Source organism: Ammospiza caudacuta, chromosome 1 (genome assembly GCF_027887145.1).
Source record: "Ammospiza caudacuta isolate bAmmCau1 chromosome 1, bAmmCau1.pri, whole genome shotgun sequence".
NCBI classification, from domain to species: Eukaryota; Metazoa; Chordata; class Aves; order Passeriformes; family Passerellidae; genus Ammospiza; species Ammospiza caudacuta.
In genome coordinates, this window is record NC_080593.1 from 26,424,141 (window position 1) to 26,446,790 (window position 22,650).

General features: G+C 37.8%; 1 protein-coding gene across 5 annotated transcripts in view; it reads left to right on the plus strand.

Moving 5' to 3' along the window:
- The window catches only part of UMAD1 (UBAP1-MVB12-associated (UMA) domain containing 1), a 78,003-nt gene that overhangs the window by 43,335 nt on the left and 12,018 nt on the right, over window positions 1–22,650 (plus strand). For all 5 annotated transcript variants that reach the window (XM_058806513.1, XM_058806495.1, XM_058806503.1 and 2 more), the window contains one exon: window positions 16,140–16,225. In XM_058806513.1, the coding sequence (XP_058662496.1) occupies window positions 16,140–16,225 (86 nt within the window). The remainder of the gene's footprint in view (window positions 1–16,139; window positions 16,226–22,650) is intronic.

Genomic DNA, 22,650 nt, shown 5'->3' on the forward strand with positions numbered 1-22,650 from the left:
TTAAAAAATTGTTTTAACATTTTGTAGTAATTTTATAGTCACAGTTAATAACTATTTTGAACTTGGAGTGGGTAGTTGTATGTTTCTCACTGAACTATACACTTTTCATTTACATCACAAGTTTGTTATGGATTTATTATACCTATCAGAATGTTTCACTTTCTTCAGGCAGACTATTTCATTTCCTCACTGATGTTAAAATAAAGCTTAGCTTAACTTTTAAACAAACCCTATTCCCAAGGAATATGAAAATAAGGGGCCTTGTGGCAGAATATGATGTTGCTCCTAGATGTCCTCCTTTGTTTTCAAACACTTTGTCCCATTTTATGTTTCCAGTGTGTGCAGTCTCAAACCTCTTTGATGCTGACTAATTGGGGGGGGTGGGAAGACAATGTAAAAGGGTTAATCTGTTACACTGGTATTAATGAGTCAGCTGGATCCCTGCCATTCTCTCCTTTCTGGTTCACTTAGTAGCGATTAGCACAAATGACACTTAGTTCTGTGGGAAGCAAGCTATGAGGATTGTAGGTAATGCAGACCTCGGAGGAGAGCAGCCTGGTCTCAGGTTAATACAGGTAGATAAATCCATGCCATGTGGGCTGAGATCAGAAATAATCCTGTTTTCCTACTGGACCCCTGAGAACACTGGGAGCAGTGGTAGGGATGTTTTAAGCTCACATGTGATAGATCAAAAGGTGGTCAGGTTGTTTTCTGAACTCCTTTCTCTGCTGTGCTGCTGGGGATTTGAGCTTTGGATATACTCACCTGACACCCAGGCATTAGAACTGAGATGGTGAAAGAAAATAATTACAGGCACGTTTCTGCAACTGAGAGCCCCTTTCTTAAATGCCAGAACTCCTGTGACAAAGTTTTGAAAATGTTTGATTGACGATTTATACAGTGGTAATGTTTCTTTGGTCTGTCCTGAGCTTTTAATTTGGGATTCTGGGACAGTAATAAAGATACACTAATTCAAAGATATATTGTATTTTCATTACTTTTGATTACATCTGCAACTGTAAATTGATTGTAGAAGCAGGTACGGAAAAGGAAATTATCCTTCAGGATACACTTGTAGTCCAGTTACTTTTTACAATGTTTTTTATTAATTTAGAAACAAATTCCAGCAAGACACACTCAGAATACTTCTCTTCCCTTTTCTTCTTTCCCAGATCTCTGCAGTTGCTGGGGTGATCCTAGAGGCATGCTCACATGCCATATCTGAAACTTCATATTATAGCAGACCTTTTCTTCTGATGGCAACCTTTCAGAACAGCTGCCTAGGTTTAGTGTACCCTTTGTGTTGGAGGATGGTGTAGAAATCACGGATTAGATTGTTTGTAGTAGTGTTTGACTTCAAATGTCTTCATCTGAGAGCAATTCTTCCAATTTACTCACTGGATGGAAAGATGCTTCTCTGCACACTGAGCAGGTGTTTAACACAGGTTCCTCCTGGGCACCTTTAGGGAAAGTCTGGTAGCAGTACCTGTGTGGGGAGCCTGATCTCCTAAATTAGAGATCTGTGTTACAGCTATACCCCTTTCACAGTAAGTTAGCCTCAAAACATTCTCCACATTTGTACACTACATCTGCATTTTGACAAACAACAGGCACAGTCTTTTAACCTCCAAGTTGCTTAGAAAGTTTGAGACTGGATGTTTTTCAGGCCTTTGTTCCTATTTAATCCCTTTGGGGCAGAACAGTAACACAAAGGAGTTTTTTCTAACCACAAAGTTTTAAAGTAGTGTGGAGTGTCTCAAAGGCATAATCCTATATGTTGTTTTCTCCTATTTCTGATCTTGCTCATTTAATAGTTTTTTGGCCAGTAGTGGTTTTGCAAATGAGGATAATCTAGATTTTATCAGCTCACCACTACCCAAAAGCAAAGGTGCTACTTTCCTCCACTTCAGTGAATCTTGCTTTGCTGCAGCTCTGGTGTTTGCTGGACTTAGTCAATTGGCTCAATTCCCAGAAGAAAATGGGTTCATAAGCAGAAAGTTCGTTTTTTGTCAGAGTCAGTGCAAGGGAAAGGCCTTTGAGTGAGGGGAACAGAAATTCCCTTTCTTAATGGTGGTGAGTGATTAGATGGGCTCTTGTGGTCTCACACAACATCACCTTTATTCAGGCTACAGTTAAACATGACTGATCATATTGCATGCAAAAATAGTTGCTCTGTTGAGAAAATCACCCTGTCTTAGGCTAGCTCTTATGTAGCTGGGCTGATCTTTTGTCACCCTGAAGGAGGCCAGCCCCCTTGTCCTGCTACAGACTCTACTCTTCTGCTATTTAATTTTTCTGCAATTTTGTGAACTTTCTTCTGGGGTAGTATTATGCTGTTCTAAGAAGGTGAATGGGTTCAAAGGGCTTGAGTGATAGAGCAGGTATGGCAAGAGGGAAGACAGAAGTGGGAGGTATGGATAGAAATGCATCCTTGGTTGTTGGTGCTGCTCAGTTGGCTCTGAGTGTTTCATTGCTCACGTATCTGACAAGGATCCAGGTCTGGAACCAGGGCTAAGATGTGAGCAAATTCAGCCAGCAGCAACAGTTCTTTGATTTGGAAAGAGGAGAGGACAGCCTAAGGAGCCAGACTGCCCTCAGAATGGATGAGGTGAATGGCAGGAGCAAACAGCTCAGAGTAGAGAGGAAAGACAGGTCACAAATTCTGGCAGCATTTGGCAGCCACATACATTTTCTGCTCTGTTGCAGTGTTTGTGTGTGTAAAATTCCAGGCATGAAATCTGTTGTCCTCACCTTAAAGGAGGTATGAAGGAGATACAAAGGAAGATATGAAATCAGTTGTCTTCCAGACAGAAGCTGTGTCTTTGGGGAAAAAAATGGTGCCATGTTGTTTATGGCTCTGGATTTTTTTTCCTTCTAGTTTTTTCTACCTATCAGGCTGCATGATTGTGAGCAAATTGCAGTGTGATCTGAATATAGGACACGTTCCTGAGTAGAGCACACATAAAGCAGTAACTGCATCATGGAAACTTAATTCTCTCTTGTTTTGTGAAAAATCGTTAATGTACCACAGCAGCTGCCTATCAGATACAGGAGTGCAGGTCTTTGTGACCTAGAATTTCATCTGCCAGCTTGCAGCCAGTTGAATCAGTCTGTGGTAACACAGCCCTTTGTGCAGAGGAATGGCTGGTTCATTGGTTTTGTAGGGAGACATCAGGGTGACATTGTTGGTCTGTGCTTTTCTCTGAGTACTGAGTTCAAGTAGGAAGTGATAAGTAGCATGGCTAGGAATGGGAAAGATTATCAATATGACTGTTTCAGCCCTCATGTCCACAAAATTCCTCGTGTTCAGGATTCAGATCAGTGCATCATAAACAGAATTTACCAAAATTGTATGACCTCACCTACTTTGTTAATACCTGAAAGAAATTAAAATACTTGGATGGACTCTTCGCATTGACCAAGCCAGATTTTAGATTTTTCATAACACTGCTTTATCCATTGCATTTTTTCAAGCTAGTCTATGGAAGTAGCTAAAGAGCTGTCATCCAGACGAATACTGTTTGCATCCACAGAGGGCTCCTTCAACACAGCAGTGCAGCATTGTGTAAAGTGCTCACTTGTCTGATTCGCTGGGGCTGATGGAGTGAAAATGAATGCAACTTTCTCATGAGAAGAAAGCTAAAGAGAGAAAGTTGCACTGTTGAACCCTTGAAGAAAAGGAGGAAAACTAAGAATATGTATTAATCTTTAGTTTCCTACAGCCTACTGATAATAATAAAAATTAGCATTCCCTAATATAATAGCGATTTGCGATTTTTTTCCTGTTTAAGAACTTCTTCATGTTTTTGTTATATGAGGTCTAGCACACCTTTGAAACTTTCCATGTTGATTTTTCTTATGTCTGGAGTGAAGAGTACATTTAGATCTGAAATATCCTGCTTTTTCATGGTGGAAGGCAAGAGTGATTCTACGATAGGGTCTGCTTCTGCAAGGCAGTTTGACTGTCTGAAGAGAGGGTAACTGCTTCTTGCTCCTGGCAGCAGGATTACTTTCCATCACCCATGTGCCAGCTCTGCCAGCTCATTTGACATCTCTGATTTAGCTCACAAAACCAGCAGAAAACTAACCCAGCAAAATAGGGAGTATGTGTTTTTCTTTTTGTAAGCCAATTCAGTGAGCTCAGGTGGCTCACAAGCACCTGGGGGAATTTGGGGGCCACCACAAAGTAAAAGCTGGAGCACCCATGCTGAGAGGAGAGGCAGGACTGCTCCTGTTGGCAGCACTGAGGTGTTAGCCTGACTCAGCCATGTTGTGAAAGCTCACCCGTAGGTAATAATGTTCACACTACAGGTTGACTGACAGTTCTTCAAATAGTAGCCAGAAGGGAGTTACCAGCTGTACCCAGTTTGTTTTTGTAGGGTGGCCTTGTCTGTTTTCAGTGTGCTGTGTTTTGAAACAGATACTTATTCTATTCTAATCGTGTTATTGCATGAAAAAGTTCTGCAGAAAAATTACATGTGCAGGGCGGACCTGTCTGGGAACTTGCTGTTGAGCAAGTGGATAAGGAGCCACAGAACCTGGAAAACTTTGTACTTTGGTTTCTGGGACAATTTGCCTGTTGCATTTGGAGGGACTCAGAAACACTTGTACTTCTATTCTGCTGAGTGTTGCCAGCCTGAAAGCCTGAGGCAGAGAATGGTCCTTCATCTTTGAACATTGTGAAGTTTTTATCAGAAGATCTGGTAGCCCCTGTTAATGCAGTTTACCAGTTATCACCATGGATCTTAAGTGCCCCTAAGCCTGGAGTTCCATGGAAACCTTGGCTGCAGAGTTTGAAACCCACCGTGGCTCACCCCTTCAGCTCCCCAGGGCCTCTGCAGAAGTGGTGGGTGGTTGCCATCTCAGGAAAAAAAGAAATGCTCTTTTTCTGAAAGCTGACCATCTGCCTTTCTGCTCTTGAAGCTGGCATGAATCCTACGTGGGTGTTTTGGTTTTGTTTTTCTTACAAATCGAAATGTTTAATATTCAGCTGGAAAATTCCATTTCAATGCAGAGTTTAGGGAAGGCACTGATTTACAGTGTAGGCATAACTTAACACAAGCATTTGTAACCCTCAGTTTCACACCATGGACAGCTGATAATAAAACAGCTGCTCTGATCTTTCTTCATTTTCTCCACATATAAAAAGAATATGGTACAAAGTCCTGGCAGATTTTTCTTTAAAATGAATTATTCAAGTACTGCACAATTATGTTTTTTTCTCTTTGCTTTGTGGGCAGTGTTAATGTCACTTTTTGGTGTACATGCAAACATTTGGGCATTTCACTGAATAATACAGCTAAAAACATATCAGCTGGACTTTTACATCTGTTGCTCTTGTATCTTTGTAAATGGATATTTAAATGTGGTGAGGCTTTTTTAGACTTTGTAAAGCAAATTCCTTTGTTCAGGAATTTTTATTCATCTCTTTTTCTCCTCCTCAAAATAACTTCTGCCCTGCTCTTTGGATACTTTTAAAGAATTATTCTAGTTCTTTTTTCTGCTGATAATTCTTTCTTTTTTTTTTTTTTTACAGATCTGCACTACTATGTTTGTGTAATGCAAAAATGCAATTGAATAGTTAGAAAGGTTTTAAAGTAATGAAACCAGACATACTAAAAATCTGTGAATATTTAATACTATTTATGTTGTTGCCAATAAAACAAAGGAATCTAGCAGTAATATGTTGAAATGAACATTTTCATTTTGTTTACACACTAGTCAAGAGTAATCCAGAAGTTCGGTATAGTTTCTTCTACAAAGCTGGATTTAGAATAAAGTTCCTAGAAATACTAAACCAGCTTAAAGCACAAAAATAATCAGAAAATAACACTTTAATCCTAGTTAATCCACATTATTGACCTATGTGCTCTAAATAAATAAATAAAATTAGGTAGTCCTTTAATCATCAGTGCAGAGCTGGTTATTCATGACAGAGGTATGATCCAAAATTCAGCTACTATGCAGGGTTTTGTCCTTTCTGAGGACATGTTAAATGGATTTATGTTTTAGTTTGTGAGGAGACTTGGTTGATTAGTTTTAGATCCCTTTGTAAGTCTGAGATCAGAAGATGTTACTAATACAACAGAATTAACAGTGTAACCCAAAAGTAGTTTTTCAAGGAGTTGTGGAAGCAGAGATACTTTGGTATTGAATAATCTGTTGAGATTGCTTTTGGATGTAGGTTTTCCTTTTAAAAAATACTCAAAGCCTCTCTGTACCAATTTTAGGTATGTTTATAAAGTTGTGCTTGTCACTACAAAAAATACGGAGAATTTATGCTTTTTAGAGAAAAAACCCCATGCTGTTCAGAAATAGTCTGCAAGCATGTTTCAGAAATGCAAAAGCAGCAGAGGATGCACCATAAGGTTTTCTGCTCAGAATTGACATTATATAGTCACAGTGACATAAGATTTCTAGGCTGATGTCTAGAAAATAACTTTAAAAAAAAAAAAAAAAAAAGTAGGGAGGGAATATTTTTTGAACCACAGTATTTGTAAGGCTACTAGTAGAATCTTAGGTATTATGATTTAACTTTCTGCATCAGTTGTATTGTGCCTGTATGGCATGCAGACATTTAAGTGTGTTTCAGGGTATCTCTATAACTTTGTGTGTGGTCTTTATGTTTTAAATTAATTCTGCTTAACTTTGTTTCAAAATTAGTGGGGTTTCCATGCCTCTGAGAGGATAGTAGCATTTGGGTATGAAATGATTATTACTTTGGAGATTTCTCATAACTATGCTACATAAAAGTTAACTTAAATGAGTGTTCTGTCCTATCATCAGTTTTCTCCCACAAAGTATTAACTCAGCCTTCTGGTACTTTCAGGGTTTCTAGACAACATGACAAAAGGTTTATAACAAGTAATGTGAATATTGTAGGCAGCTGCTCATTTGAAGGCTGGTTATTGGCATGAGGCTGTCTGTGATCATGAGTTCATCTCAGTGCATCTTGGGACAAAGGTATAAGTGGCCCTAATATGAGTTGACTGATTTGTAAAAATTCACAAATTTTTAGGTGGGATTTTTCCTCTTTATAAGAAGAGTATTTCTTGTTTCAAATAGCTGAAATGCTATCAAGAGAATAAAACACAGCATTCCCTGGAATAGTTTATCAAGGATCTCCTTGAGGATTTCCTAGTCCTTCTACCCTGCTAGAACAGCCCTGAGCATTTCCCTGCATTATTACAGTGGCCTCCCTTGTCTTCCCTTCATTCACAGTCACCAGCCACAGCAGGATTTGCCACTTGACCAAGCAGGCCAAGAATAACAGAGCAATGGGTTTTTCCTGCAGCTGGAGCATTACTCCTAGTCTCTTTTTACTACCCAGGTGTAGATGGTTATATTCTGTAAATTCTAAATATCTCCAAATCTTCTGTGCCAGTTTCAACCACATTTGACAATGTTTTCCTATGTTATCAAGGACAGAAGACTGGTCATGTAAATCTAATTCCATAGGAAACCAGCTTAAATTTGCATTGTTTGTTTTCTAATATAATTTACATTTATGTAACAAGCTTCATATGCAAATATCAGGCTATCAGCACCTCAGTTTTTGACAGGCAAATAAATTTAATGCATGTTGGACCTACTGAAATGCAAGTTGCACAGGGTAGCCAAGACACTGAACAGGCAGACCATGCAGCAGGTTTTTAAGTGCTAGGAAAATCTCTGTCCTCATCAGTGGCTTCAGCATGTGCTGTTTGCTTTCTAGACAGGATTGACTTTAGAACCACATCATGAATAAAACAGAAGGAAGGGAATCCTAATGTCACAGTTCAGTGAGGATACTGAAATAATGTTGATTTCATAGTGGAAAGTGGAATGTTACAGTATATATACACCTTTGAGAAACAACTGAGCCTGTTATCTGGGATAGGTTTTATAGGTGGATTAAATAGTGACAAGGAAATGATGCTGCTAAAACATGTTAAAGGGGAGGTTCCTTGCCAGCACTGCTCTGTGTGAGCTGTACTATTGTCTTCCTCTGAGTTTGTTGTTATTACTGATGTTTTCCCAAAGCCTTTTACCATTCATCAGGAACTGAAGAGGTAAAGACTTCTATTGTTTTGAGATTAAATTTATCATCATCCTCACAAGCATAATAAGAAAACGCAGGAAGGATTGTGAAGATTGTGACTGTCATATTCTCTCAAAGGTAAACAAGAGAAAGTTAGGCAAGAGAAATAGAACAAATAAAGGGAAACAATGTTGTCTTTATCTCCGTCCCTTGGAAAAGCAAAAAGGATCTAGTGGGAGACTGTAATCCTGGAAGAAAATTAAGCTTGCAAACTGAGGCTTCTTTTGCACTTGTTGCATACCAGCCAATTGATACAGCAGAGTGGGATTATGTGAAGTGTAGACATCTTCCAGGAAGCAGATTTGAGAGTGAAGTGGAAAGAGATTATGTGAATTAATGCTAAACTGTTCTAAATATCTAAAAATGTAAAGGACTTTTTGATTTATTCCTAGTCTTAAGAACAATGTACTTGTTCTGTGGGATGATTCAGCTGGTCTAGCTGACCGTGACAATCAGGTATCACTGAGTCTAAAATAAAAAGAGAACAAATCAGTTTATAAAACTTTTCCAAAAAGTACATTAAATGGTCTGCTTCCCCAGAAAAGTGTGATTCACTTGGCCTTGGAAGGTTACATTTGTTTTGATATGGAATGGCTTAACTGACAGATGAAGTGAGTGACGGGAAGATTTAGAGTTTCTCTAGGAATGTGAAGATCTGTGACTTAATGCATGAAGAGACTGGCCTATGGCATCTGATCTATACCTTCTAGGCAGATTTGCTGATTTGTTTTTTTTTTAGGGCCAATATTCATGATAAATACCAACATCCAATACATATGCTGGGGGCTTGTCCACAAAGTATCAGCTGAACATCGGAAGAGCAGTGAATAGTTCTGAGGTTTCCCTGAGGCAGTGGCACACACACACTGATAAGCACAAATCTTGGGTCAGAAGACTTAGAAGATGTACATTTATCTTGTTTAGCTTTTTCTTTCAACTTTTTCCTTAAAAAATGACTGAACATGTCATAAGCCCTTACTTGGATCTATGCTGTTGATTGCTTCAGTCCTAAGGTTGTATTGAGTAGCTGGTAAATCCCATCACTTGCTCATTCTGATAGCACAACCTGATAAGAAAGGTGTGGTAATATCTAAGGTAATGAAGTCTAGAATAGCATTTCCAAATAGCAGAATGGAAAAACGAGATCTCTGGAAAGATATGCTGTGGTGAGGGAGCTCAGTGTTTTGGTGGACTACTGAGGAACGCTGGCGTGCACATGTAAGGGATGAAAGGTACTTACATGGATGCATCACACCAGAGAATAAGAGTGAGATTAATTCCTGACATTTCTTTATGCTTGACATGAAAGTCTCATAACTTAAAACCAAAGAAACATAACATTTCATCACAGAGATTGTGGCTCATGGACTAATTAATTCTACAACTTGCTTTGAATGTGACTGTGAACCTGCACGTAACAAACAGTAGAGGGATAGATAAAACTGAGAGATGAGAGATGCTGAGGAAGCTCCTTCTTTGGAGCCTCAAAATTCAGCCAAACAACCTGAGGTACATGGTTTCTTTCACTTTGAAGTTAGCCCTGCAGTGAACTGGAGATTGGACTGGTGTGATCTCCAGGATTCCTTCCAACCAAAATTTTGCTACAAAGCTTTGGCTTTGGATTCGTCAGCTTTCTGGAAGAGTTGGGCACCTCTTAAAAGAGAACCTTTGCAATGGGGCTTGGAGGAGTTGGAATGATTTAGCCTCAGTGAAGTAGTTGGAGATGGAGTTAGAGCTAAACTCTAAGGGTCATTTGTTTCAGGATTCAGGAAAGCTTTGAAAGAAGTGAAACTTTTAAGTAGTTGGAAATATAGAAATAAAACACTTTTTGCAAACTTAAAAATATGTACATCTGGGATATGGAAACTACAGGAGCCTCTAATCCTCTTATATTGTTTCTCTATTGCTATCTTCTGAAAAATTTTTGTTTGGGGAAACAAAATATTTTTCACAGCAAGTTTTTAATCTATGGGTTCAGTGTGATCTTGATAATGGGAGCAGGTTGAGGACACCCTGACAGAATTGTTTAGGAAAATGGAGACTCTACATTAAGAATGCCTGCAGAAGAATGGGATACCAAAATCAGACTGGGTGATGATGTGGAGTGCCACTCCCATAATCTCCAATGGCATGTGCTGTAGCTGGATTTGCTATTCTTCTTAATTGGGAAAGGACTGAACCCTGTTGCTTCATGTCTGCAAATGCAAAACCATTCAGGATAATGTTTACCTTGTTACACTTTTCCCCCTGCCTTTTACAAGTTTGAGGAAATCAGTTTCAGGAGTCTCATTGTGGGTTTTATATAGATTTTTCTCGTGGTTCATCAGGAGAATTAGAGAAGATACTGGTTAAATTCTAACCCCTATCAAAAATTTATTTGTAGGACTTCTTAATACACTATTGAAACTCAATGTAAGGCTGCCAAACACTTGCCAGACCTCTGCCTCAGCATGGACTTAGCCAGACTTCCTTCTCACTCACCCTTATGCAGCATAAACTCTTAAACTCTTGTTTTTCTGGAAGTTGCAGCTGTGGAGAATCTTTCTGCTGATATGTTGGGTTTTTTTAGGGGATATTATTAGCTTGTTGAAATGAAACTGCTGTTGATATGAAAAGCTTTAATATGAAACCAGGATGAGGTGACCTGAAACTAGGATGACTTCATTGTTTTGCCAACTAGATACATATTCTTATAAGGCTATAATGTCTTGGCCATGCTCATGTGGATGATAATGAAGATTAATATGTAGTTTTATAGCACTAATATAGACAGAGTGATAGTCCCACTTTTAAGCAAATGGAGGAACCAACTATTCATCAATGTGCCATTGAAGAGGACAGCACTGGCCAGTGCCTTATTTGATTCAGATGGAACACTGAATGATCTGTTGACCACCAATGCAAACTGTTAAATTACTTACAGTTTATTGTGTACAATCTATTCAGGACAGGTGGAATAGATGATCTTTAAAGTTCCTTTCCAACCCAAACCATTCAGTGCTTCTAAGCTCATTAGCAAAGTTTTCTAAGGGTCTTCCCTCTGTCTTCCCTGTCTTCTGTTAGTTGTCTTGATCCCATAAAATCAGCACAATTCTGTGTTTGGGGTACTGCCATCGAGGTTCGCTGGCACCACCCCAGTGCAGTCCCCAGCTCACTCACTGGGTAGAAACTGGCTGGTAAGTGGAGTATGTGAGACCCTGGAAGTGAGTGCTGGAGAACCAAGCAGGGCTGGAAGAGACTGAGCAGAAACACATTTCATCCCTGCTGAAAGGCCTGGAGGCAGAGAGGAGAGCAGGACTTGAAAAAGTGGTGCTATCAGCCCCCTTTACATGGAAGTGCCATTGCAGGGACTCCTGGGACTCAGATGTTCAGAGGGAATTACAATACTTCTTAAATACCTCCTGAGATTGAAAGCACTGTCAGGACTGATGGATTGAAGCCTGAAGTTGTGCTAGTTTATCCTGGAGCAGGGTAACTTAAAATTGCTGTGTCTGACCTTTCTTCCTTATCTCAGGGAGAGAGGGGAAGATTTATGAGTAGGAAAGAAGGAAAAGAAACTACAGCAAAACTTTGATGCTTCCACAGAGTCAGTCTCTCCTGTTTTCAGATCTTACTAATCCTCTCTTAAAACTTGTTGTCTTTTAGCTGCCAAGCAGAAGCCAGAATATTCTTTGTTCTTGCCATCTCTATGCAGGACATAGAAGATAATGACAGGCAACAAAGAGTTAAGCAACTAACTAAAGTATAATGGAAAATAGCTGTCTTCCTTTTGAAGCTGAAGGTGACATTTGAAAATCCATGTATTTGGTAGCTAGTCACTGCTTGCTGTGTTGTACGTGCTTCAGTGTCTCACAGGAGTTTTACACAGACCCAGACAAATGGCAGTCTGCATTATAAAGTACATTTACAATTGGTTTTAATTTATTAAACTGAGGGTGGGCTAGGTTTTTAAATGTTGTCTGTTGAGACTACACAGTTTGAGATTAACAAAATGCTGGAAGAGGAAAGAGTATAAATAGAAACACCACTTCCTTGTTGAGCAGAAGCCAAACTTGTGGATGAACCTTTCTATATAAGAGTTTGCTAAGGTCCAGATAGGCAGCTGAATGCAGATTTCTGAAGACACCAAAACCTCTGAGTTCTGAGGGAGGATATACATAGTATATACTGAGGACTAGACTAGGTATTTCTTTCCTGTGGAACACCTGGCTGCAGTTCTTAGAAAAAGATACCAGTGGAACTTGGAGAATGTTGGTGAAAATCCAGCATCAGCTTAGTGAAAGGAGAAATGTATTTGTGATCTTTCAGTGGAATACTGATTATTTGGGCCTGGAAAAGGCTTAATATAACTGAAAAACAGCCTTCCAAGACTGAGGATTTGAAATACAACCTTATCTGGGTAGTAGGATAAATACGCCTACTACTTTCCTTTCAAACTTTTAATATTTTCCCATTGCTAAGGAAGGGAATATTTTACAGCAATGAGCATGATTGGTTTTTTTCCTGATAAATTTTCCCAGTAAAATACTGCATATTACAGATTATGCTGCTGATATTTAAACCATATTACATTTTGTGAAGTGCCCTCTATTTCTAATTTTTATAGACTTTAGACAGTATACATAATTTTTTGATATATGACTTAGATTTATTTTCTAGAGGAGTTTTATGACTGAAATTTACACAATGCTTAAACCAAGGAATATATGAGCCAGAATCTAAATGGTTTTTTAAATAAGCAATTTTGTCTTTTATCCCCTGATTAAAATACAGCTTTAAAGTTGCTCTAGTTCAAACAAATTATTCAAGCAATCGTATGGCCTATATTTTTACAGGAGTTTAGACTAGGTGATTACCATGGTCCTTTTGCCCTTATCTGTGAACATATTTGCAGTTCTGATGAATTTCAGTTTTGATGAAAGACTTTATGGGGGTGCTTTCCACTAAGGTCATGTATTTGTGATCTTTTTCCAGAGCCAGATTTCAGTTGCTTAGTTTGGCAAAAATATGGTGATATACCTATTTACATCAAGATTGTATAAGAGAACTTGTTTGAGTTTGTTTGGGGGGGGTTTCTCCCAGGTTTGGAGGGGAGGGTGGCTTGGTTGTTTGGGGTTTTTCCCCAGTCAAAAGCTATCAAGTAAAATGTTTGAAGTGCTCAAAAGGACCCACACAGATCCTGCACCCAAAGGTCTGTGCTCTCATGGATGTCTGTCTGTTTGGTGTTTGGCATCTTCCCCCTTACTCACATAGATGGGCAGGAAGAGGAGATCACAGGGTTGCAGAGGAGAAAAGGAAAACCCAGAGCAGAGGGAAGCATTTTAAAAGCTGAGCCTGAAGAGGAAAGACAAACTATGACTTCCACTTAAGGAAAGAGATTAGACTGTAAATCACTGGGAAACCAAGGCAAGCTAAACAAAAAAACCAAAACAAAAAGAAGAAAAAAAAAACAAACAAAAAAACACCACAAAATAAATTGTGGGTGGCTAAACATGATGAGTCAGCTATGGCAAGCTAGATAGGGTTGAGAATTGATAGAGCTGGGGAGATATGTCACAGTTAATTAATTATTTGGGCCAGTAGAAATAAGGATGACTAATTGGTCGAATATTTGAGATAGGAACCAGTGAAATAAGTACACTGAAAATACCAATTTATCTGGAAAAATATTCCATCCTGCTGGATGTCTTAGACAGTTTGATGTCTTTGGCAGCTGCCTATCATTGCTTCAACTCCATTAACTCAAATAATAAAAGTCTGTACAAAGAGTCATGGCTTATCCTTGCAGGACCATATGCCTGAAAATTTGGCAAGATGTTGGGGTTTCCCCATTTTATTTTTTTTTAACAAAGAAAAATTCTGATTGAAGTGCAGTTTCACAAAGGCACTTTGAATTGTGAAACAATACAGGTATTCCTATACTGAGCTTATGAATTTTGGGAGCTGGATGACAAAGTTCTAAGTAAAAAATTTAATTTCTCTCTAAATGAGTTGTTTTTATTCTTCCTTTCTTATGATCATTTATGACCTTTTGGTCCTGATTACGAATCAAGACTCTTTTCATCTTAAGGAAAACTAATCATGTGGAAAAAGTATATTCTGGATAGCATTAACATGTATGCATTGAGAAACCATTTTGTTAGGTTGTTCAAAGTGCTTAAGTAGCCTTACTCCTGAAGAAAGTGATCTAGCCTGAATTTGGTACAATTTAAATCTGTTTGCAGTCTCATCCACAGCAAGTGTACCAAAAATACACCTTACTGCCCTCTTCCTGCATCTGTTAATCACTTTTACAAGTCCCTGAGGCAGGGTGCATTTACAAAGCTTATAATAATTTTTGTTTGCAGGCCTCTACTTCATTACAAATGTAAAATAGTTGTTTAACATTCATGATTTTCATTACTGTTATTTACCTTATTATCTTATAGGTGCTTACAAATTGTGTTTTTCAAGGTACTGGGAGTGGAATGGAAGATTAACTGAATCCCCATCTTCTTCGTTCTTCCACACCCCTTTTTTTAATAGCTCTTGTGAATGCAAGTACTTTGGAGTATTTTATGTAGAGAATTACTAGTTTCCTAAGAAGCATCTTTGAACTCTGGAAAAGGCCTTGGAAAGTGTAGACAATAATGAAATTAATAGGCATCAAAGACCCGTGACAAAGACGATGATGATGATTCTCTGTATACACTGCTAGGAATAATACTTGGGTACTAAAAGCAGACACAAAAATTAGATATTAGTGCTTGTTTTCATAAAAAAACTACCAAATATTGCATTGTACTTGAGGGATCTGACCAGTCAGACCTGTATGGAGCAAACATGCATGGACCTGAGTGCCATTGACTTTTCAGCCTAGCTGGGCACTGGCAGAAGCTGGCTGCTGTTTCCAAAGGCTTCTGCCTGGTGCATTGGCTCTAAGTAAACCTCTGAAAAAAATGGAATAGGGGAGCCAGAACCACTGGTTTAGCAAAGTTAAACTACAGTAACTTGAACCCTTTTATTTTGAATTGCTGCTGCAGGACTCTTTAAAGATACAGACTTCCAAATATATGCCATTACAGAAAGCAGTATGAATTCAAATAAAAATGAAACCAAAATTATGTAACTAAATCCTTAGTCTTTCTCAGTTCTCTGCTCTTACAAACTGTTTACTGACTAGTACTAACAGCAGAAGGACATAATCTGCAACATCTTTACAGCTTCTGGTACACTCTTCCATTGACAAAGAAAGTTGGGGAAGATAGGATAGGTAGATGTTTTGCAACATTTGAGAAACAAATTCTGGTTTTGTTTGTTTTTTTTTTTACTATTTCTACCTTTTAAAAATAAAATTGATAATGTACCTTCTGTCTTAAAAATAAATTTAGAAATAATTGTCCTGGTTTATTGCTGTGATCTGCCCATCTTTAGATCAGTACCGGCTGCAGATTTTGGGATAAACTGAGTTGTGTCTTCTTGGTAAAATCCTGGGCAGAGGTAGCCCCATGTATGCAATGGGAGATTAGTGCCCAGCCTACCAAGCAGTCTCTGTCCCCATACAGTCAAAACCAGGCCATTTCTCAGAATGCTTTGTCTCTCTGCACTCATGCACAGATATCAACCGTGTGGAAATGAGGCTCCAAATGAGGATAGAGTAACAGTGCTTCTAGCCTGCCATTGGATTGGGATGGGATGGATGTGCACCTGGTATCTCCTTTCCACTACATAGTCACACTGCTATGTACCATTTGCTAAATATTAGAACCTAATGGTCCTAAAGTATGCAAAAATAGGGGCCTTGCTTTTTTCTTTTCTCCCCTTTTTCCTCAAGAATTTTTTCCTTTAAATAATTTATACAGGTTTGTTCCTGGGTTTTGCAGATCACTTCGCAATGCTTTTGTCTTTATGTTCAAAATTTCTCAGTTCTCTAATTTTCTTTCAAGTTCAAAATTGTAAATAAAATGTGGCAACAGAGTCCCCTTTCTCAGGGTATAATTTGATTTTAGGAAAACTGAAGAGGTTTTCTTACTTTATGTAAAATTTCAGTGATTTAAAAGGGTTTTTTTAACTTTGGTAGGTGACACAACTGATGATCAAAGTAGAGACTCAAAGGATAAAACTTCATTTCCGGAGACCAGACCGAGGTACAGTCAACCTTCACAGGTAGGAGACTTTTTCCTTATGCACACATGAAATTTCCATAGCAGCTCATTTAAGAAGCATGAATGTCCTGCAGAAGATGATTTCACCACATTCACATCTTCCATTGGCTGAGTCACTCCCAGCCTTCCTCGTCATCTGTCATAAAAGCAGCACTGCTGTTAATTAGATGGCAATAATATGAAGCCCACTGCTGTGGATTTGAAAAGGAAATAGTAGAAATCTGGGCTGTATGGTATTGCTGAATGTCTTATTTTTATACTTGAGTGGTGCAAGCATGAAACTGTAGCTAGAATGTTAATGAATTGCATAGAAGCATTTCTGTGGTGAGTAGTGATGGCAAAAGTCACACATTTACATAAACTGTCTATTTCCACAACTGCCATTATGAGTAACCTGTAAACATGTGAGTATAATAGATTGTCTTTTTTGTGTTTCCTTTCTGTTTCTCTACTGTGTGGCTGTAAATCTGAACTTCTTTTTCTTTGGTATATTTGATATTTGATACATGTTCACAGGCAAGGGCTTTTCAGAATATTTCTGCGTATGCTGTACATCTTCTCCACATACTCTGAAAATGTTTTTGTACCAAGCATGGGCCTGTTTTCCATTGCCATGTAGTTTTAGACATTTGCAAGGTGACTGAAGATGTTTGGCTTGGACTTTTTGTGCTTTTGCAATGGTTCATTTATTTTATCTTAATCTATCCTGTCTCTTTTTCCCATATCTCACCTTGGTACTAACAGTGTCTGTCTGTCTGTCTCTTTTCAATGCTGTTTCACTATTTGTTATTGCTGAGTCCCTAGGTATAGTAGAGGTGTGTGTGACAATTTTCCACCTCTTAAGGATGGTCTTTGTGTATGTGTGGCCTGTAGTCTTCATTTCTAATAAAAAAATTAAAACTGTATTCTGTACAGAAATCTTTAATTCATTATAAGTAATGGGTACTTTGCCTTCTGATAATGTTAAAGTATGAATTAGTTCCAACCAATTGCAAAGTTTTAGTCTGACTTTTACATCCACATCTGAGCCAGGGTGTTTTGCAACTGAAGTCCTGCAGATTTGGGCAGGACAAACTAGGACAAACCTAGTGTCCTTTAATGTGATGTCCTTGCTGGGGATGGTGAACTGCCAGTTACTGCAGACTCGGTGGTTTGTTCAGTTCTGTGGAATTTCAGGAAAAGAGGAACTTGTATTGATTTTAAGTTTTATGAGTTAGAGAGAAGAAGCAAAGTTTTCAAAACAAAATAGCAGATATTATAGGAAAAATGAAACAAAGATATATTTTCACCTTTCTATTAAACTACTTACATGTCACAAATATACAATACACAAAAATACAAAAATATGAACTGGCTTGGGACAGAATCAGTTAAATTAAGATCCAGCACTATTTAGGCAATTTTTTCCAGTCTAGATTTCACTATTTGGACTTTACATTTACTCAAAGGAATTCTCAAGTTCTCAAATTAAGTAGAATAATTGTGGATCATGGAAATTAAATGGATAATTCTGACCATTAGGAAAGTAATGTTCTTCCTTACAGTGGTGAGTATATTTTTGTAGATTAGTGGGAGAATTTACCAATTTAGAGAAACTGGAAAAGCATTGTATTACATATTCAATATGTCATAGAGACATAGCACATCAATTGAAGTAATAACCTTGTTAGTATAAAACCAGAAATTCTTGATAAACGTAGAACAGTATGCTAAAATATAGTTGTTACTGCAAAGTGGCATCTGATATTTATCATGCAGAACTGAACAAAAGAACATTTAGTTCATCAACTGCTTCATCATTTCAGTTGCTGGAAACCTGCTTTTATTTTTAAATATAAGCTTTTTCACTACTTATTAGATATAAACTTTGTGGAACATGAAAAATGCTTTTGGAAATGAGATTTAAAGAAGAATGACGTAATACTTTGTTCATGGATTTTCAAAGGGGAAAAATTGAGTTTGATTTTTTGAAGAAATTGTTTTCTGGGCTGTTTTTTGGTAATGGCTGTCATCTTTGGAATTTCCCATTTCCTTAGGTACTATTGGATTTGTTTGCTGTACAATCACTGAATTGTCAAGTTCGTATATTTGTATCATTTTGTATAAATTATTTAAACCATTGCACAAATCAAAGTTTACATCAAGCCGGTCTTGCTGTCACTAGGAACGTGTAGCAGAACCTCTTGCAAGCCCAGCCATACCCCAGTTGGGGTTGTTTTCAGCTGTTTGGATATTGCATGCATGTTAGGGGAACTGCAGGTCATTGGAAACTCCTTGGAGGAAGGAGTTCTCAAAGGCCAACTTAAGCCCAAACATTTTGTGTCCTGCTTTGAACCAGCTCCCATATGGAATGTCCTCTCCACCTCCTCAAGTGTGGGCAGGGGGTTGGGAGGGTCATCTCCTGGCGCTGGTCAGTCCTAGGGGGATGTGTTGTTGTCCAGCAGGGTAATGAGTGCTCTGGCCCTAATCAAGCGTGGCTGATCCCTCTGAAGTTGCTTCAGGCTCGTGAGCTAAAAGTCACACACACATTTAAGTGCTTCTCTGGATTGAGTCCAAAAGGGTTAGTGCTCTGCAGGGCTGAGAACTTAGATCAGTCTTATTAGTGACTAAATTGGTAAATTAGTGACCATGAAATACAAAGCTAATTTTAACTGCAACACAATCATAATAGAAAGAGACACTATGGTTGGTTTTTTTTTATGCTTGTGGTTTTTCCATTATTACCATACAATTTCCAGATAATTCAATCTTTATCTACTTTCATTGGGAAATTGAGGTTATAGAAAATAGCAGAATGGAAAGGTTAGTTTTGATATATGAAGAGTGCTAGAGAGCCCAGTAATGTGATGGGGTTAGTTTTGATAATGAGCTATTCAATTGGTAAAGCAAATTAGTACAACCATATATTTTTGCCCTACTGTGAGAGCAATTATGTAGCATATCTATTAGGAGACATAAAAAATATTTTTGACAGATGGTATGGCTTTGAATTAGGATTTATGAAGATTATTGTATGTCTGGTGTCCATACCTGGGATTATTACATTGATGTAAGAAACAACAACAACAAAAATTCTATTTCTGGTAATCACTGCAGTGTTTTGTATCTCCCTACTGTCACCTTAAAAAGCAGTTCATGTTTATTTGATCTTGCACTTCTGGGTAATCTGACATGGGCCCTTTAGCCAACAGATGTCAGCAGATTTAATGGGGGAAAACTGGATCAGTAAGTGTATTAAAATAAACTACTAAAATTGAAAGCCATCTTTAGATTTTAAATTAGGATTTTTATCTTGCTGTGTCTTTTTTTTGTTTTGTTTTTCCTTGTAGTCCTACTTCTCCCTCAAACACTTAATAGTTATTGCCTTCTATCTAAGGAGCTTGTTATATGTTTTCTAGGCCAAGAGAGAATCTCCCAAGGGATTACTTAATCCATAATTATCTAATTTATATGTTGTTGTTATAGCCACTCTAATTATATACCTTGCTGTGATTCTTATCATCTTAGGACTTAATTTTCTTTATGAATTGTAATAGTTCTGCTATGATTCTTGTGCCCTTTCTTTTCATAATTTGCTGCTAAAAGCTGAGAACACAGCAGATCAAAGTTCCTGAAGTAAATTTTAAATTATCTGTGATTTTATGCATATAGAAATAGGTATGCACCATTTTAGGAAGTATCTAAATAAATTAGGAATTTTTAAAATGTTTTAATTGGCATTGACTCATTAAAATCATCCTTTATACAGCTGCTGTGTAAAGGATTCTGCATGTATGTAAATAACAGTTTCCTAGACATCTGGTATGGGGATGTATGAGTCATTTTATATGATATATAAAATATATCATAGTATTTAGATATATATAGTATAAGAGATATATAGTAGAAGTGATAATGAGAATTGAGAATCCACAGAGTAGTAGAAAAATAATTTAGATTTTTTTTACCCTTCTAGTGAAATTAGCAGGTATTGCTGAAGCTGATAGACTTTTAGGATATCCTTTAGAGCAGATCAGGTGATATAATTCCAGGGCATGAATAATATTACTGTTATCTTGTTTTCTTTTTTTTTTTTTTTCAATTCAAAAATTTGCTTCTATCAGACCTATTATTTGGTTCTTTTTTCCTTAAGTTTGTTTGTCCGGATTATTTTCACAAGTTACTGGAAAAGGAGTTATTACTGATCATGTCTCTGTTCACTTACTGACTCTTGGTTTATGGTTCAGGGGGTCCCATATTTAAAATCACAAGAAGGGTGTTCTGGGCTAGATTTGTTGCATCAGTTTAAATTCCCTACATTTACTTTAGAGAAAGCAGTTTATATTTCAAATTTATTGTGATCACATTATTTGTGATTAGTGTGCTCTCTTTTGACAAAATCCAGAATCTATTAAAAATGTTGTTGCTTAGCTTGGCTTTTTTTTTTTTAGAAGCTCTTATAAGGTAGAATTCTAGTCACGGCCTGGTCAGACTAATTGCTTGTCATATGTCATATTAACTCTAAGATCTTCTTTTTCATATACAAAACCCATAAAGCATGTTGGTCCATATTTTTTCTCTTCTTAATTGCATATGTAAGCAATAATCACTTAATGAAATTATCCATTCTTAGAAGGGACTGGAATAAGACTGTCTGCAGTGAGTCATCAAGCATATACTTTTCTCTGAAAAGAGAAGCTGGTACCATCAGAAGAAAGATGTTATGTTTTACTCAGCTATCATGCATGATCACAGGCTGTAAGAAGTGAAGTTTTAACATTATCTTTAAATAAGAATGACTTGTGGGCAGCCTTGGCAGCTGCAATGGACATCACCTTTCTTAGCTTCCTTCATCCTTTGTGTGTATGGTAAATAGCTGGGACTTCATTGGGGAATCCATGTGCAGCCACAGATGGAAAGTGCATATGAAGTAGAGCTGGCATATGATAAGAAAGGCACAGTATATGCTTGTGATCTTACTGAGAACAAAGGTAAATAGCCTATTCAGTTAAAAAAAATACATTGCATATAACAGCTATTACATTTTACAACTGTTACGTGTTACAAGTATTAGTGTGCAATAACATATTTACTTTGTAAAGCTGCATTAAATTACAATGTTCATATTACTATCTGTTAGATAATTTACCAAAATGTTTAGGGGATCTTTTCATTCTAGGAAAATCTCCAAAACATGTAGACAAGTGGGCTTTTGTCTGACCTTACTGGACAACAATTGGACAACTCAGGGGGAAGGGGAGGGATTATATACACGTTATGTATAAATATATTAGGTATATGTATGTATATGAGAAAGTCTGCTCCTCATGTCACAAAGGATTCGTTTCAGTGGCCTCACAAACAGCTTTTTATAAACTGTGATTTGTGCAAGCTACTGACCCAGGGTCAACCAGTAAGACCCAGGGTCTTGCGAGACTATCACCTTTTTTCTCAATTCTAAGGGGAATAGCTGGACTGGTTTCTGTAACATGATACCCAGCTGTGTTCATTCAGATACTTAGTAATCATAGCAGCATCATAAATACTATGTCCATTGTCTTTTTTTTTAAAGGAAAGCATTATATTTTTAGATATAGGGAACTTGGGTGGGAATTGAGAGATGTGAATTGACGTGGCTGTCACCAACTTCCTCTCTGAACTTAGGAAACAGTTCATTTAAAATAATGTAATGCAGTGATGTCTTACACTTTTCTATAGCACTTTGCAAGTGTGAAATGCTGTTAAACCCTTTGTGTAACTTCAGCTGAGATTTCAGTACAAGAACTGAGGAAGCCTTACCGTCTTCCCAGGTGGGGCATGAATGTTCTGTGTGGCCAGCAAAGACATGTGAACACAGCAAATGGATTGGAGCAGCCCCCTCTCCCACAGCCCTGCCTGTGGAGTCCAGAGTCAGTGCTGCAGTCAGATTGCACAGTTTGTGAGGTTTGAGCAACAGAAGACAAAATGACATCCTGTAGGGAAAGGACAACACACAGGCGTGGTATATTTTCATAATTCAGTGCCTGTAGATAGCAAAGTATATTCCCACATGTAAAAAGTTCATAAAATAGTGTCGTTGGCCTGATTTTCAGACATATACACCAAATGGTGATCAAGGTACATGTATGCAGCAGCACACTATGCATAATTCCCTATTTAGTTTGGGCAGAGACTCAATATTTGGTTTAATTGCTTGCTTATTCAGTTACATTGATTGGTTATTTGTAGCAAGAGATGCTCAAACTAGGTGCCCATATGTTCCCATCACATTTTTTAGCCTTTCTCTAATTTTGGGATCTTCTGACTAGCTAATCCCAGATAAAACTACTGATTATCCTGTATCTCTTGCCCAAATACACGTGGTTAGACTAAAAGCCAGTAATGCTGGTTCCCTTTGCTGCTGTCAACAAATTGATCAGTTAGTCATCCTGCCTCTCAGAGCAAACC